This window comes from Hemiscyllium ocellatum, chromosome 34, assembly GCF_020745735.1.
Source record: "Hemiscyllium ocellatum isolate sHemOce1 chromosome 34, sHemOce1.pat.X.cur, whole genome shotgun sequence".
In the NCBI taxonomy this organism is placed as follows: domain Eukaryota; kingdom Metazoa; phylum Chordata; class Chondrichthyes; order Orectolobiformes; family Hemiscylliidae; genus Hemiscyllium; species Hemiscyllium ocellatum.
The window spans coordinates 37,512,799-37,532,015 of NC_083434.1; the positions used below are offsets into that span (position 1 = coordinate 37,512,799).

Here is a 19,217-nt window from a genome sequence, read left to right on the forward strand (position 1 = left end):
GGCGGGTTCTTTATGCAGAGAGTTGTGAGAGCATGGAATGCGTTGCCAACAGCAGTTGTGGAAGCGAGGTCATTGCGGATATTTAAGAGACTGCTGGGCATGCATATGGTCACAGAAATTTGAGAGTTCGTACATTAGGTTTACCTCACATGAGGATCAATGGTCAGCATAACATCGTGGGCTGAAGGGCCTGTTCTGTGCTGTACTGTTCGATGTTCTATGTTCTAAGTCAAGAAGTCTATGTTCAGGTGGCAAGAAGGATGGTTTGGAAAGCACTAATGATAGGGATTCCACAGATGGGAAGATAGATAGGCATTTGTGGGACCACAGGCATGTTTCCAGGATAATCTCGAGTCCTTTGGTCCAACTCATCCATGCTAACCAAGTTTCCCAAACTAAACCAGTCCCATTCACCTGCATTAAGCCTGTATCCCTCTCAACCGTTCCTATTCATGTACCTGTCCAAATATCTTTTAAGTACCTGCATCTACCACTTCCTCTGGCAGTTCATTCCACATACGAACCACTCTCTGTGTAAAAAAAAATTGCCCCTTGGATTCTTTTTCAATCTTTCTCCTCTCACCTTAAAAATATGCCCTCTAGTTTTGAACTCCCCAACCTAAGATAATGACCTCTGCTGTTCACCTTTTTGCTGCTCCTCATGGTTTTAAAAACCTCCGTAAGGTCACAGTAAAACTAATGACAGCACACTAACTCAAGTCCCAGAATCTGGCTCAGTGATGCATTACAGAACAAGGGGATCAGGTGGCTGGTTGGTACCACAGGGATACCAATATGTGGGTTCATTTCCTGTACTAGCTGAGATTACCATGAAGGACTCTCCTCAATGTCTGCCCTCGCCTGAGATGTGGTGACCCTCAGGTTAAAGACCACTAGTCTTTAACCTATAGTCCGGGAGGACTCTAGAAACTTTATCTTTTACTTATACTAACCACATGAACTGCAGTAGCTCCTGAAGAGCAATAAAGGATGGGCAACACACACTAGCCTGGTCAGCAACACCAACATTTCATTTAAAGAATTCTTTAGAAAGTGTCGAGGCCATTTGAGGTTTTCTTTTCTGCCCCAATCACATATCTTTTTAAAATATCTTTAATCAGATCCTGAGTGAAGAACACCCTGGGAGTGTACAAGAATTTTCTTTTAATATCAATTATGTCTTTCTTACATTTCCATTGAAATTAATGGGTGTAGAAGCGAAATCCCTGACCAAGGAAAAACTCTCTGCAGGCAGGCAGGATTCAGGCACTGGCAGTCAAGGGGTTTCTTTTACAGGGAGGAGATACACAGTCAGTTGCAGACACAGCTCTGTGGGTAACATTGAGTTAAAATGTTGTAACTTTACGTCCCACTTGGGAGACTTGAGCACATAACAAAAGCTAACACTGCAACTCTGGGCTGAGGAAGTGCTGCACTGCCAAAGATGCATTCTCTAAGATGTGATATTAAATCAAGGCCTGAGACGTATCAGCCTTTTCAGTTGGATGTTAAAAATAAACCCTCTTATTTTGAAAAGGTGCAGGAATTCTCCCCGTGTGCTGGCCAATTTTTAAACTCTCATCCAAGATCACTGACAAGCAGAAGGTCTGGCCATTACCACATCAGTGCGTGTGAAGGTTTACTGTATGCCACTGATTCTTATGTTAGAACAATAACTACAACTCAAAGATAATTCCTTCTCCCAAGAGTGCTTGGGACATGCTGATGTGAAAGATGCAACAAAAATGACCATCTTTCTTAAGTGATAGCTACTTTTTGTTTAAATTGACTGACTACAGTGTTGAAAACCTTCAAATTCAATTCCCAAATTAGGCAGTGACCTTTTCAGTAAATCGCACTTTATAGGAGACTAAGAATTTGATATTTAACTGTTAAAATTAAAACTCTTTCAGCATTTTCCCTCCAAACAGAATGAACATGAAGTGCAGAAAAGTTAAGAAGAAGGCCTGCAACACAACCCATCTGATGTTAAAGGGAACCCTGTCTTTGTGAAGTATTGCCTTGTTTACAAACAGAACACGATTTGTCCGGGTCACTTCTATGTGAATGACATTTAGCTTTCCTTATCCAATTAACAAAATTAGACAGCCACCACATTTTTTTTAAAAGAAAGTACCACTTTAAGTGAGATCAACAGCACATAGTTACAAGGTAATATATTTATTTTCGAAATGATAGATCAAATGTGGAAAGTGATTAGCATTAACAACTTAAACTGAAGCATCTATTTTTAAATTAACATTAAACTGTTTTATATAATGTCGTAAATTCTGCATGATCACAATGAATGATATTTGGTATTTCTATGTGGCTCACATTAACCATTAAAAATAAATTGTTGGTCATTTTCCAATGTATTTAACAAAATTATTGGACAGAACTAAGCCTCTTACAGACACGCTTTGTGGAATTTCCTCTTTAGTTAATATGTTGTTGAAATGGAAGAGATATTGGTTTAAAACTGCATTAAAATTGTAAGTGGAGATTTTAAGTAACACAGATTTTTTTGAATTAAAATACAACTTATACTGGGTCTCAGTTCTGTGAATATAGAGTCAGTGTCAGTGGTGGTTCCTAGGTTAATGTGGTCTGTTCTGGATCAGCTTTGGGAGGGCAGGGAGGTGTACACACTAAGCGGACATGCGCGTGGTTTCACAGTCAAGTGGGTAAATACAAAGTGTGAGGTAGGAAGGGAATTCTGCCATTGTTTCTCAGAGGTGTGCTTGGTGGCAGAGAGTGTCAGTAGGTGTTGTCCCCTCCCATCTGCTGGTCAGAATCGAATGCGTCCTGTTGCCTCAGAGCATTCAGGATCAGCTCCAGGTTATTCACCGATGGTCTCAGATTGCTGCTACTTTTCATCTGCCTCTTTCCGAAGCGGCCAATCGGTCGCACTCCACGACCCACGTACCAGAACGGGTCAATTTTGGAATCTGTAAATGTACACAAATTTGATTGATACAAGCAGTTTTAGAATAGAACCATAAAACGTGATCGTTTTCTGAAAGTTGACTCCGTTTCACTGTTTTTACAGAGTTAAATGTTTTTTGTCTTTTACTGGGTTCAATGGAATGACATTGGGTGTGCAGTCCCCTGCTGGGGACTGTCCATGGCTTTGAGAAAACAGAACGATGGACAGAACGAGTTGGCACAATTGGTCAGCAGTCACCTCTACTTGACCAACGGCAGAATTTTTCAGATGGTGATTATTCTTTTAGGCCTGGCTGCCATTTACCACATCATGGGGCAGTAACTCTCTAAAGGTCAAGACTTCAGCGGCACCACCAAACACCCATTCCCCAACCCCAACTCCTTGGAATGAAGACTCAAGTTAAACAGATGCCAGCAATGGTGGGCATTGCCAGAACCTGCAGAAAAGGGGTGATGGAGCTGGATAAGTCTAAGAAATCGGTGGAGTACCTATGCTTTTGAGAGCGGGTGGGGGAGAGTGGTGTTGGAGGGCAAGGGAAGGGGATAACTGGGGTGGGGAGTCATAAAAGGAAAGTGTGACCTTGTGGAGGGGAGGGGCAGAGGGAACCTTAAAAAAAGAGATTCCCCCTCTGCCCAACAACAGTAAAAAGCTGTTGGAGCACCTGACATGGGGAACACAGCCACTGTGGGTGAAGGAACAGCAGTGACAGGATGACGTACTCAAGCACTGCTTCATTTGTCACTCATGGGCCTCAAGAAGTCACAGGATAGGTGGGTCACCCAACACCATGTCCATGCAAATGAAAGGAGCAAATACACGAGCAAGTGAGGGGATTAATAGGCCCAAGTGGACTATGATTTACAAGTTCACCCTACTCCCACCCCTCCACCACTGCCTTCAAACACATGAAAAAGGGGAGGTCCACAAATCTTGTTCAGTGAATCAAATCTAGCCCATGTTAGTGATATTGTTTTTTCCTGGCTTCTGGCAATAAAAAGAAAGCCATTTGAAATGACTTTTGATATATTAAGACTAATCTTACATGGCAAAATCCTCCCTCATTTCAGCTTGTTACTGGCATCAACCTACTGTCCAAAATCATGGAATACACAGAACATCAACAAGCAACACCCTGTCACCAGCCAAACGAGCCACCTTGAATGTTCCTGTAAGACGGCGGAGAACTCTCAACCCAATTAACACAGAGCCTGAGCAAGCCAACCACCAGCTCCACCAATGGAAGATGGATGAGGGGGTGACTCAAAATGTGGATGTGGCCGTGAGTCCAATGAGGCCATGAAGCACAAAGACCTCATGCCACCCAGAAGCATCCACAGGAGAGGTCACCATTCGGCATCTCAAGAAACCATTGAATGGACAAGATAGACATCCCATTCTGAACAGCTCCTGCCCTGCCACAGTGGTAAGTAACAAATAATAAGAGTCGGTGTGATGTGTTGGAAAGAAAATTACCTAATTTACTAGCGAAGTCTCCTGAGGGCATTTTTTTATTCATTCACAGGATGAGGGCATCACTGGCTACACCAGCACTTATTGCCCACCCCTAATTGCCCAGAGGGCAGTTAAGAGACACATTGCTATGGGTCTGGAGTCTGGAGACCAGATCAGTTAAGATGGCAGTTTCCCTAAAGGACATTAGTGAACCAGGTTTTTATTGAATGCAAATTCCACCATCTGCCATGGCATGATTCAAACTCCAGACTCCAGAATGTTATCTGGGTCTTTAGAATATCACTTCAGTGATAATGCCACTGTACCAGCACCTCCCCCATACGATGTTAGAGTTTGTTAAGGGAAGTTTCGCCTGTGTCCTATGTGCAAACCACTACCTAAAAAATAAGTTGATTTCTTTGATTGGAGCAGAACACAGAATCCTGTAGTGGACTGTACACATTTCACCTTTCGGGAGAATATTCTAAAAGGTGTCAACCCCACTGAAGAATATCAAACAAAACTTGAGACTACCTATCATATCAGAGGTCAGAAATCATTAAGATGTCATGTACAGTTGCCTTAATGGAATCCCTATGTGTAGAAATAGGCCATTTGGCCCAACAAGTCCACACCAACCCTCCAAAGAGTAACCCACCCAGACCCATTCCCCTACCATATTACTCTACATTAACCCCTGACTAATACACCGAACCAACACATCCCTGAACACTACGGGGCAATTTAACATGGCCTATTCACCCTAACCTGCCCATTTGTGGATTGTGGGAGGAAACCAGAGCACCCAGAGGAAACGCACATAGACATGGGGAGAATGTGCCAGCTCCACACAGACAGTCGCCCAAGGAATTGAACTTGGGTCCCTGGCGCTGTGAGGCAGCAGTGCTAACCACTGAGCCACCGTGCCATGCCAAAATAATCCCAGGATAACAGACAGGTTTTTAAGACTGAAATAAGGACTAATTTCTTCACTTAGAGTTGGCGAATCCTTGAAATTCTTTACCCTAGATGCTATGGAAGCTCAGCCAACCAATATATTCAAGTCAGAAACTGGTGGATTTCTAGAGATATATAACATTAAATGATGAGGAGATAGTGCAAGAAAGTGGCGTTGTGGAGGTGATCAGTGATCTAGGAAAGGATGAATGGCCTCCTTCCGTTCCCATGTTCCGATCATAGTTTTGTGTTGTCCAAAGCTATTAAGAGATTTAGTTCTCGTCCAGGTAAACTTTCAGGTTGAGTCAGTAGTTATGAAGGCAAATGCAGTGATGGCATTTATTTTGAGAGAATTTGAATACAAAAGCAAGAATGTACTTCTGAGGGTCTATACCGCTCTGGTCAGACCACATTTGGAGTATTGTGCACATTTTTGTGGCCCCATATCTCAGGAAGGATGTACTAGTCCTGAACATATTCAGAGGAGGTTCACAAGAATGGTCCCAGGAATGAAACGCTTAACATATGAGGAACGTTTGAGGACTCTGGGTCGATACTCAGTGGAGTTTAGAAGGATGAGGGGGGATCTAATTGAAACTTACAGATTACTGAACGGCCTAGACAGAGTGGATGTTGGGAAGATGTTTATATTAGTCGGAGAGACTAGGACCCGTGGGCACAGCCTTAGATTAAAGGGAAGACCTTTTAGAATGGAAATAAGGAGAAATACCTTCAGCCAGAGAGTGGTAAATCCATGGAATTCATGACCACAGAAGGCTGTGGAGGCCAGGTCATTGAGTATATTTAAGATTGAGATAGGTTCTTGAGTATCAAAGGAGAAAGTGAGAGAAAGGGGTGGAGAAACTTATAGCCATGATTAAACGGTGGAGCAGACTCAATGAGCTGAATGGTCTAATTTCTGCTCCTTTGTCTTATGGTCTTATGATTTGGGGCAAGAATGTGTGTGCAGAGTTAGATTGTAGGCATTGAGTGAAGAAAAATGCTCAAGGGGCTGAAATAGCCTGCCCTTGTTCTGAGACAGATACATCAAACAGCAGAGAAGGAGGGATTTAGTCCATCTTTGTCTGTGCTGGCTTTTTGAAAGAGCTATCGAGTTAATCCCAGTCCCTCATTCATTTCCCAAAGCCCTGTGAATGTTCCTTTTCCGTTACATATCCAACTCCTTTTTTGAAAGTTATTATTGAATCTGCTGTCACCAATTTTTCAGTTTGTACATTCCGGTTCAGCCTGAGATTTCTGTTATTTTTCTTAAATCTGTGTCCTCTGGCTATACCCATCTGTTAAAGGAAACCTTTTCTCCTCATCCACTCTATCAAAATCCCACCCTGGGTGGCACGGTGGTACAGTGGTTAGCGCTGCTGCCTCACAGCGCCAGAGACCTGGGTTCAATTCCTGTCTCAGGTGACTGACTGTGTGGAGTTTGCGCATTCTCCCCGTGTCTGCATCGGTTTCCTCCCACAGTCTAAAAATGTGCAGGTTAGGTGAAATGGCCATGCTAAATTGCCTGTAGTATTAGGTGCAGCGGTAAATGTAGGGGAATGGGTCTGAGTGGGTGGTGGGTCGGTGTGGACTTGTTGGGCTGAAGGGCCTGTTTCCACACTGGAAGTAATCCAATCTAATGTATTAACGTTCTTCCCGTGTCTGCGTGGGTTTCCTCCAGGTGCTCCGGTTTCCTCCCACAGTCCAAAGATGTGCGGGTCAGGTGAATTGGCCATGCTAAATTGCCCGTAGTGTTAGATAAGGGGTAAATGTAGGGGTATGGGTGGGTTGCGCTTCGGCGGGTCGGTGTGGACTTGTTGGGCCGAAGGGCCTGTTTCCACACTGTAAGTAATCTAATCTCTCCGTTCTTCTAAGCTACATCTCCTGAACAGAGGATTTTATATTCCACATTAAATTTCTTAAACCTCAATGTGAGTTACTTATGGTACTATTGAAACCATTGTGAGACTGTAATATATTCTTCAGTGAGATTGGATCATTGTGGATATTAGAAACTACGTCGGAATGAATTAAACTTCCCACTTTTTCATTATGAATTCATTATGATCAAATCCAGAGATCAAAACAAAAGTAATACAAATGAACCCAATTTAAAAACCACATTGGCAGATGGTTAACACAGGGCTTATTTATACCAGAGAGAGTGGAACTGTGAAGAAAATAGTTATTTAGAGGAAATTTTATGTCAAACCAATTCTAGCCCCTAAATATCTAAATTTAATCTAAACAAATATCCGCTGTGCTGACATCCTACACATGGAAGTAAGCGGGCGGGAGACAGTTAAGGATTGTTAGTGAGGTGAGGGTCAGTTAGCTCAGTTGGCTGGATAGCTGATTTGCATTGTAGTGTGATGTCAACAGCATGGATTCCATTCCTGTATCAGCTGAAGTTACTATTAAGGTCCGGCCTTGTCGACCTCACCTGAGGTGTGGTGACCCTCAGGTGAAACCACCACCAGTCATCTCTCTCTAATGAGAGAGTGGCCCTCTGGGACTATGGTGACTTTACTTACTAGTGAGGTGGTGAAAATATTAAGCAGGTCTTCATATCAGGGTATCAGTAGAGTGTTAGGAAAAAATGCTTAGATACGTACTGAGTGCTAACATAACACAGATGAACACTAGTGCCAGTCAAATCCCTTGTTATATCGAGAAAGAAACCCATTATCATACATTCAATGAATGGGATGGATGGATGGGCCAAGGTGTTGCAGGTGGAGTTTAATTTAGATAAACGTAAGGTGTTGTATTTTGTAAAGCAAATCAGGGCAGCACTTACACATTTAATATTAAGGTCCTGGAGTGTGATGCTGAATAAAGAGACCTTGGAGTGCAGTTTCATAGCTCCTTGAAAGTGGAGTCGCAGGTCGATAGGATAGTGAAGGTGGTGTTTGTTACACTTGCCCTTATTGGTCAGTACATTGAGTAAAGGAGTTGGGAGGTCATATTGCAGCTGTACAGGACACTGGTTAGGCCACACTCGGAATACTGCATTCAATTCTAGTCTTCCTGCTAATGGAAAGATGTTGTGAAATTTGAAAGGGTGCAGAAAAGATTTACAAAGATGTTGCCAGGTTTAGAGGGTTTGAGTTAGAGGGAGAGGCCGAATGGGCTGTGACTATTTTCCCTGGAGCATCAAAAGCTGAGGGATGACCTTATAGAGATTTATAAAATGATGACGGGCATGGATAGAATGGACAGCCAGTCTCTTTTTACCCAGGATAGGGAACTCCAGAACTAGAGGGCAAAGGGTTAAGATGAGAGGGGAAAGATTTAAAAGGGACCTAAGGGGCAACTTTTTCACACAGAGGGATACATGTATGGAATGAGCTGCCAGAGGAAGTGGTGGAGGCTGGTACAATTACAACATTTAAAAGGCATCTGGATGGGTATATGAATAGGAAGGGTTTGGAGGGATATGGACCAAATGCTGGCAAATGGAACTAGATTAGATTAAGATATCTGGTCGGCATGGATGAGTTGGACCGAAGGGTCTGTTTCCATGCTGTACATCTTTATGATTCTATAACTTCTAGTCGGTTATACCCCAACTGAAACCTGCTAGAAAAATGGACACATCTGTTTGTTACGCGGTAATGTGAAATATTCCATCAAATTCCAGGTGCAGGTGCAAATACTGTTTAATATGAAATCTAATGTGGAGCCCTTGGTTTGTTTATGAATGACAAATAATCCAAATTAAACACTAAATAAGTTTTCTGAGTTTGGTCCATGTAGAATTTCGGCAAATAAAAAATAATGTGATGGACCTCAAGTATGAATGTTCCCACATCCAACCTAATGTCTTACGGGCACTTGATTAATCATGGTAAAGTGGAGGTGGGGGGGTAGGGGAAGGATGAGATATATAACCTTCAGGCCCACTTAATTGCAACATGTACACCCTCCCTTCTCAGTTGCTTGTTCAGATATAATAGGTAGCAGAGCTTTGGTGCTTACTTCTATAGTTGATTTGATGGCTCAGGCCACTGCTCTGGGCAGTGTTGGCAATCATGGATACAAAGAGCAGTGCTGTGCAAATAGCCACCAGCTTCACCTTCCTCTGCTGTCTTTGCTGCTGATCCATGGGAGACTGAGGGCTGCAGAAGGTGCTGATCACTAAAACTCCAAAGCTGTAGACAGACAGAGGGAAATACAATTCAGAAGATTTTTTTTGTCAAAGAAATATTCACCTTTATTGAAAGTTTTCATCAACAGTCATTGCAGATATATATTCTGAAAATAACTTCCTAATGAGGTTTGGTAATCACTGGAGTGTGCTTGCTAATCATTGCTATTTAATCTCACAAAAATTTCTAAATTAATTGCAGAGTGTGCCAGGGTGGCTGTAAATAAAATGTTTCCCCAGCTAATGAGTCCAGAAGTATGGACACAATCTCAGGATAATTTAAGCTATTTAAAATGAAATGAGGAATTTCTTCGCCGAGAGGATGGTGCATCTTTGGATGCTCTACCCCAGAGGGCAGTGAAACTGCCCCTGAGCAATTCAAAATAGAAGTAGACAGATTTCTGAATAGGTAAAAACAATGACTGCAGATGCTGGAAACCAGATTCTGGATTAGTGGTGCTGGAAGAGCACAGCAGTTCAGGCAGCATCTTAGGAGCTGCAAAATCAACGTTTCGGGCAAAAGCCCTTCATCAGGGTAATCAATGGCATTGAGGGATATGGAAATAGTGCGGGTAGTGATGTTGAGATAGATGATCAGCCATGATCTAAATGAATGATGGAAGAGCTCGATGAGTTGAATGTCCTCCTCCTGATCTTATGTCCCCATGCTCCTAATGATGTCTATAATAAGCAACTGAGAAAACTAGTAGCTCATTTTGCAGTCTGTCCAATTTCCTTTTCTCAAACTAGATGGAGTACAAGACAGGCTGCCCTATTAACTGTTTGGTTCCACAGCTCCACATTAATTAGTATCAAAGTGTTTTGAAATCAGTGGAGCACTCTGCTGTATTCAGCGAGTTAGGTTTGATTTTCTCATGATGGAAAATATTTGTGGACATGTTAAAATTCCCTGTCCAGTCCTAAGCTCCTGATTCATCAGAAATCGTCTGTGTGCACTTCATAAGTGGGCGGCACGGTGGCACAGTGGTTAGCACTGCTGCCTCACAGCGCCTGTAGACCCGGGTTCAATTCCCGACTCAGGCGACTGACTGTGTGGAGTTTGCACGTTCTCCCCGTGTCTGCGTGGGTTTCCTCCGGGTGCTCCGGTTTCCTCCCACAGTCACAAAGATGTGCGGGTCAGGTGAATTGGCCAAGCTAAATTGCCCGTAGTGTTAGGTAAGGGGTAAATGTAGGGGTATGGGTGGGTTGCGCTTCGGCGGGTCGGTGTGGACTTGTTGGGCCGAAGGGCCTGTTTCCACACTAAGTCTAATGTAAAAAAAAATAACATGCATTGGATCATGCCATGTGATGTCAAATCCCTATTTGCTGTTTCAAATGAACATAAAGTATAATTCATCATTGGAAAAAGGTACTCCCAGTGTCTGAACCAAGATCATTCAAATTCACGTCTCTATAAATCAATTATCCAATGATCTCTCTTTCATTATTGCTTGTGGAATCTTCTTGTGCACAAATTAGCCACTGTTCCTTTATCATCACTTACTTAAAATACAGAAACTCCTTGTCTAACACTGCTGGGGAAATATCTCAGACTGGAGCAGTTTATATGGCTCGTCACCATTTTCATAAGGTCAGTTAGGAGTGGACAATAACTTGTGCTAGCAACGCCCATATCCCATATTTATAGAAGTAAACACACAATTTGGTCTGTGTGATATTCCATCCAATACTATGCTTTGGCTGAGGCCATGGTTCAGAAACAACTTTTGTCTATCAGATTGCTGAATCTGATCCCAGAATGTCATTATGAAGGATCAGTGTAGTATATATTTACTCAGTGAGTGGTGATTGACTATGCAGCACTGACCACCAGGGAACTGATTTACATGCTGTCTAGTTCCTTTAGGCCAATGTGCAGAGAATTAAACACACAAACTTTTCACTGGTGGATTAAAACTCCCCCCCCCAGCTGGAATTAAAATGCATATCTTCACCTTACTCTGTTTATTATTTAGAGCAGGGCTTCCCAAATTAGGGATTGTGGCCCCCAAGTAAGATTTCAAGCTGCATGGCAGCATTGGTTGCCACGGAGCTCTGAGTGAATGAACATACAGGAGGCAGCTTTAATTCATGCAAATTTGGAAACCAAGACCGTAACCTGAACAATACATCCTCAAAGCCTCGCTCGTGCAGCAGTACAAATTGGAGACCATACCTCTACTTAAAAAAAACCATGACATCCCCCTAAAACCCTGTCCCCTCTCTACTCCACTTTTCACCCTACCCTTGCAGAATGACTCCCCTACCCTCTAATCTTATGGGTTTGCTTACCCTACCCACTCCCTGTGCTCTTAGCACTCTCACTAATGATGCGGAGGTGCTGGTGTTGGAGGGGGTGGACAAAGTCAGGAGTCACACAGTCCAACAGGTTTATTTGAAATCACAAGCTTTCAGAGCGCTACCCCTTCTCTTCACCTGACAAAACAGCAGCACTCCAAAAGCTTGTGATTTCAAATAAACCTGTTGGACTATAACCTAGTGTCCTGACACTCTCACTAAGGGGTCGTAACAATTATCCAGCCTTGAAATGTGGTGCCAGTAGGAAAATTTTTGGGAGCCCCTGATTTAGTGATATGTAGAAAGGTGGCTGAAATATCCAATAAATGCCACACAACACTTCTCTGCATCTAAAGGAATCATTTTCAGTTTGTCCTGACTAGAGGAATTTCAAACATTTTCCAGGTCGTATACAGAAATATCTATAGCAGAACAGCCATGCAAATATATTCTGTTTCTTGTTGAGTATATTCTTTTTCATTTTGTACTCACTGTTTCATGCTGGGCATGGAATATTTTCTTGCTGGGGGTACACAGGATGAAAGGTGAGGTGAAGGGTAAAGCACTCTGGTCTGCCTGCCTAGTACATATGAATACAAAGCTGAAAATGTGTTGCTGGAAAAGCGCAGCAGGTCAGGCAGCATCCAAGGAACAGGAGAATCGACGTTTCGGGCATAAGCCCTTCTTGCGCTTTTCCAGCAACACATTTTCAGCTCTGATCTCCAGCATCTGCAGTCCACACTTTCTCCCCATATGAATACAAAGCATAATATATAACAAACATCAATACTGCTGCAGAATTTAATGCGCCAGTTGTCTTCCATTTACCACACAATAATTTTGGTAAGATCTCTGAGCAAAATTGCCAATTTGTGGGTAATGTTGCATTTTGGGCATTACAACCATTCAAATTTGTGTTGATTCTGGACAAAATGTATTTTTCCAAAGGGCTGTTCTGATAATGGTCCACACATTGAAAAACAGATGTAAATTAACATGGAATAAAATCCCACTTCACATCAACAACTTTCATTAAGATGTGTTAACCATTATGATTAATTCAGTAGCTGGAATTACAACAGACCTGTAAAAGGATTTCTACAGATTAAAATTACACTGATGATCTGCCTCCTGTCTCCAAACAACATTGTTTTGATCTTAAAGAAGTTGCTTCAGATGGGTTGATTTTGCCAGGAACTCTAGCTGTGGTTTCAAACTGGAAGAAAATGTGCTGATGGGAGAGGAATGGGTGTCTGGAATTCTCTGATGTTTGGAGTTGGAGGCAGTAGCCATCTTCTCATTGAATCTATCCCATAGCACTGTAACTGTAAAGCAACAGACCAGGTGCTGGAAGGTGGGATTAGCAAAGGGCAGTAGTTTTGTTTTGGAATAAAATCCCACTTCAATTCAACATCAACTTTCATTAAGATGTGTCATCTATTATGATTAATTAGGTACCTTGGATCACAATAGGATTTCCACAGATTAAAATTACACTGTTGCATTGCCTCCCTGTGCCATTATTCTTCTCTGGATCTACAGAGATTCAAGCTTACCTATTTATTTTCTGTGTTGGCTACAGGCGTGTATATGAGAGGTGGAAATAAACCATTGTGATTTCTATGGAGAAGACTGAGATCTTTGTCCTACATACAAATGCATGTTCCTTTCTCTCTCATTGTCAGAGAGCACAAACCTGAGGTGATTGCCAACTCCATCCTATCATTTCACGTGCTGGAGGCAGCAGAAGAGTTTGAACTGAAACTGGAACAAGTGCTGAAACCACCACTGTCAAACAGGTAGGTGCTGTAACATTTAATTTGGCCATTGACGCTGTGAGCACACTCAGTGTTCCCAAAAGAATTGATTTCATGATCAATGAAAAAAAAAGGTGCTAACAATTTGAGATTTCAATCATCCATCTGGACCATCTCTCTCACTCCCTCTTTTTCTTCACAGAAACTGTCTAACATGGTGAGTGTTTCCAAAATTTTCAATTATTTCAAATCTGCAAATAGATTGGAGAGACTGGATGGAGACAAGCTGGTCCTTTTCTGAGCAGGTACCAGTACTGATCGACTATTTCCAAATACTCTAATACCAGCCCTTACAAAACATAACCTGCTGTCACCTGCATTACCTTACGGTTTAGTGAATTCAAAGTATCTTTTCATGACTGTGCAAATGGGATTGTAATTTGGAAAAATACACACTGCTTTCTTATAAGAATGATCCTACACACAGGCACACACACTCTAAAATTTTATCAAAATATTCTGTGATGACCCAACTTTTATGTGGTTTCTACATGGACTCCAGAAATAACAGTTTGGTGCTGAGAATCACAAATCCTTATAGTGTGGAGGCAGGTCATTCAGCCCATTAAGTCCATACCAACCCTCCAAAGAGCAGCCCACTCACCTACCCCTGCATTTACCCTGGCTATCACACCTAACCTACACATCCCTGAACACTTTGGGCAATTTAGCATGGCCAATCCACTAACCTGCACATTTTTAGGCTGTGGGAGTAAACCGGAGCACCTGGAGGAAACCCACGCAAAGATATCTTTGATGTTGCAAATAGAATAATATATAAATCCAAGACCAACTGGAGGTTTGTGGCAAGTTTATTGCCACCTGAGATTTTACTTGATAAGCCAGTCACTAGCTTATCAGTCACTGGAAGGTGGAATCAAACCTGGGTCCCGGTGCTGTGAGGCAACAGCACTAGCCACTGAGCTGATCTAGAGATAGGCAAATTCTCTGAAAAAGATTTCAACTGCAAGTTGAATTTACCCTTCCATACAATAAATAGCCTTGTGCTCCCTGGGTGGGTGAATCACCAAGTCTGTCAATTATCACTTAACATTTGTGCAACATGGAAGTGCATGGCTGTGTACTTTTTGTTTAACAAAATAGGAACAACCTACATGATGTAAAATTTAAACTGCACCAACAATCTCCCCATGTATAATGGAAATTAAGAATAAATGTAAAAGTTGTTAAATGCTGATAAATGATGAACCCTGGGGCCAAATATAAACCAATTCAAAATCATTCTGATGGGGAGTTGTGTGGATAAAGAATCAAAGACTTGCCTCTGGTTCTCAAAGAGGGAGTTATGCAAAAAGACAAAAACGGTAAAATTAACAGTTACGTTGAAAGAAATGTCAATCGATATAACAGTTTGTGGACGAATGTCTGTTCAGAATTTGCAACTATTAAATTTAATTTAAGTCCCCTTTCAGAGAAAACGAATATTGATAATTGATTATACCAGTAATAGTACAGCGGCAGCCCAGTCATTGGCTGGAAATTAGCTGATGAACAGACAACACTGGCTGGTTTGACACATAATATGTGGGGTACAAATCTGAAGAGAAAGGTTTCAACAAGAATATAACTCAAACAGACTGATGACAGACCGATAGTTTGTGGAGTGCACCCAGTGCGTTCAGAGTTGCTTACAGCCAAGTACAAACGGGCCATTCCCCACCCAAAGCGACAAGTTACTGCTGTACACACTCACCGTCCTCCGCTCGGTCTCTGGAGAAGGGGCTGTGTTGAAGTTGCAATTCCTTGCAGACTTGTGCGAGGGTCTTTTATAGTTGCAATCTCCAAGAAGGTGGGGAGTTGAAGTGCGTCAGCAGGATGTTTGAAATGCCCACTGGATTGCAATGACTGATTCTTCACTAAGAGTGAAGTCTCTCACTTTGTAAACACGTACTGCTGCACTTTATCTGAACCTGGGTGACAGGTGAAGCAGCCAAGATAAACTGACCTTTTATTAAAAAAAACATAAATTCAACGTGGGGGAAGGAAGCACAACAGTGAATTATCTGTAAGTAGGTTTGGCCTGGCGTCAATCCAACCACACCGCTATGGATCACTATTGATTTCTTTTATCTCTTTTTTTATCTCCATCATTTAAATTTGTACAGGACAGATAACAACATTCGCCCACAAAGCTCCCCCAGTTCTGGGAATGAACGCTGGAAGAATACTGACTGATTAATTGTATTAATGACTAATTTGATAAATGTTCTCCATGGATTTATATCTTAGCTTAATTTTAATACTTAATGATATGTGAAATGATGTGAGGTAGGACAGTAAAGCATAGAAAGAGGTGGCCATTCAGCCCATTCTGAGCTTTGGAACAGCTCTTACAAAAGCCTATCAGTCCCCATTTTCCTGTTCTTTTCTACTGTATTGCAAGATTATCTTCACCTTTTCTTTGTTTTCTGAAATGTTCAGTTGAATCTGCTTCCACTGCCTGTTCAGATACTGTCCCAGGTCGCAATGATCTTCCATGTGTTTTTGCTTATTCATAGGTTGTAGGCATCATTGACTGGGCTACTTTTGCTGTCCATCCCTAACTGACCTCGAACTGAGTGGCTTGCTAGATCATTTCAGAGTACTGTTACAAGTTAACCACATTGTGGACTCACATGTAGGTCAGACCAGATAAGGATGGCTGGTTTCCTAAAGTGCATTAATTAACCAGATGAGTTTTTATTATAATTTGGGTTCAATTCAATCCTTGGGTGACTGTGGAGTTTGCACATTCTCCCCATGTCCACACGAGTTTCCGTCAGGTGCTCTGGTTTCCTCTCACAGTCCAAAGATGTGCAGGTTAGGTGGATTGGTCATGCTAAATTGCCCCATAGTGTCCAGGGATGTACAGGCTAGGCGGATTAACCATGAGAAATATGGGGTTACAATGATAGGGTAAGGGGGATGGGTCTGTGTAGGATGCTCTTTGAGGGCTCAGTGTGGATTCGATGGGCTGAATGATCTGCATCCACATTGTAGGGATTCTCTGAATTGACAATGTACACATGGTTACCAGCTTTTATTTACAGTTTTTGTTTAATTGAATTCAAATTTCACTATCTGCCCATGCTGGGGTTTGAACCTGGGCCTGGATTGGTATTACCATTATACATTCTTTTTTGTTCAGTTGAATACTGTAATCCTTAAAATGTCTAACTACACCATTTAGTTCCCTTGTCCATTCCTTCATTCTGTCACACTGATTCTCACACAATCACGAATAAGGATTAAAAATATGTACGTCAAATATTATCAGCATCCACCCACCGAATACACAAAAAAAGAAAGAAAGGCTACAATTGATCTTTGTTTGGTTTAACCCTCTGCTATCACTGCATTCCATAATAAGGTGCAGGATCAGGTTTAACTTGTTGAACTGTCGAACAAACCCCAAATCAGATCAGCCATGATTTCAGTGAATGGTGGAGCAGATTTGATGGGTTGAATGGTCTACTTCTGCTCCTATGTCATAAATCATCCACAAGAGTAACTGGCATTGGTGTCCCATGCCCAAAAAGCACCTGACAGGTGTGTAACATGAAAACAAATCCAGATTTGGAGCCAAAACATTCAGCGGTAGAACTCACAAAAAGCCTAAAGAAGAGGCAGGAGGTTTATGGGGGGAATCCCAGATCATGGGATTCTGGCAGCTGAGGACACCTCTTTTAATATTGGGGAGGATTAGAAGAGGGTTGCACAACTAACAGAGATAAATGGGCAAAGAGTTGGGGAATAGTTATAGATTAACGCTTTTGGGCCATGACCGCCACTTCCCTCATCCTACCCCCTCACTGCCCCCAACCCCCAGAAAAACACTTTGCACAATGTCTCAAAGGAGCTGAACTCTGTTTTGCCAAGCTCAGGAACTAGAAGGAGACCCATCATTCGTTCACAGTCTCAAGAAGAGTAGTAAGCTTCATCGGTGATGTTACAATATAACAGAGGATACAAATTATATCGTAATTTTTTGTGGCTAATATAACATTGCCCCTTAATCATATGTCTCTATGCACTGAATCTGTAGCTTTACAAGTTTTACTCTCTGATGTGTACATTGTTGTATTTGGTCACCCTGTTTGTAGCCTCAACCTGGAGAACTCCCATGCTTGGCTGCCCCACACATGTCCCTCACAGATCCCTCTGTAGCTCATCTGCTACTGCCCTGTGACATCCATCATACACTCAAGCCCAATTAACCCCTCATTCTGCATCCCTCCAGTCGAGATCACTCGAGCTTTTCAGCTTATCAGTCATACACTGACATATTCTTTTTTGGATGTCACTTACTGCATGCTTTTTGTTCTTGCAATTTCAAGCACCTCTTCATTTGTCAAATAGTCTGGCATAAGGAATTTGTAGTATTCATCTTAGCATCCATATTTCAAAGGCCTCAATTTTATTACATAGATTCAATAGATGTTACACTTACTTATTATCTGCCATAATACTGTCCACTTGGAAGTATTGTCTCGGTCATAGAGTCATAGAGATGTACAGGAGGGAAACAAACCCTTTGGTCCAACTCATCCCTGCCAACCAGATATTCTAAATTCATCTAGTCCTGCTCGCCAGCATTTGGCCCGTATCCCTCAAAACTCTTCCTATTCATATACCCTTCCAGATGCTTTTTAAATGTTGTTGGCAAAAGGGAGGACCGCATATGCTGGAGATTAGAGTCGGGAGTGTGATGCTGGAAAAGCACAGCAGGTCAAACAGCATCCGAGGAGAAGGAGAATCGACGTTTCGGGCAAACTCCCTTCATCAGGAAACCTGTGCTTTTAAATATTGTAATTGTACCAGCCTCCAGCACTTCCTCGAGCAGCACATTCCATACACACACCATCCTCTGTGTGAAAAGGATTTTTAAATCTTTTTAAATCTTTTTTAAATCTTTTAAAATCCTTTTTAAATCTTCCCTTTCTCACCTTAAACCTGTACCCTCCATTTTTGGAATCCCATACCCTGGGAAAAAGACTTTGACTATTCACCTTATCAATGGCCCTCATGATTTTATAAACTCCTGTAAGGTCACCTCTCAGCCTCTGATATTCCAGGGAAAACAGCCCCAGCCTATTCAGCTCCATTGCATTTGATTGATGTACCCAGTTTGATCAATTTGCAGAGCCTTTGTGAATCCTGTTTTTTTTAAAAAGGATGGATCAGTAATACTCATGAGCACAGGTGCACTATTTGAGTTATTCCACGGGTGCATCTCCCCACCTTAACACAATCCCATAATAAGTATCTGAGTTAAAGTTATTGAGCAGGGTTTCCCCTTTCTGATACCAAATTAATTTGTCATGTAATAGATTATTTATGTATGAGCAATCATTGAACTGATTCCCAATGATTGATTCTGTTGATCAATAGGAACGGTCATTGATATAAAACCGATCAGTCTGTAGTGGCCTGGTTTTATGCTGTCACTTCTCAGCTCATTTCTATTCTAGTTGAAAATGTGTTGCTGGTTAAAGCACAGCAGGTCAGGCAGCATCCAAGGAATAGGAAATTCGACGTTTCGGGCATAAGCCCTTCATCAGGAATGAGGAGAGGGTGGCAGGCAGGTTAAGAT

The 19,217-nt window shown here is 42.1% G+C and overlaps 1 protein-coding gene across 1 annotated transcript; it reads right to left on the bottom strand.

Moving 5' to 3' along the window:
* Positions 1–2,297: 2,297 nt before the first annotated feature.
* LOC132832293 (prolactin-releasing peptide-like) lies at positions 2,298–15,493 on the bottom strand. The gene is made up of 3 exons (XM_060850172.1): positions 15,339–15,493; positions 9,341–9,513; positions 2,298–2,951 (listed from the first exon to the last, which is right to left on the bottom strand). Exons 2-3 carry the CDS (start codon positions 9,465–9,467, stop codon positions 2,761–2,763), a joined length of 318 nt encoding a protein of 105 aa, XP_060706155.1. The 5' UTR covers positions 9,468–9,513; positions 15,339–15,493; the 3' UTR covers positions 2,298–2,760.
* Positions 15,494–19,217: the final 3,724 nt, after the last annotated feature.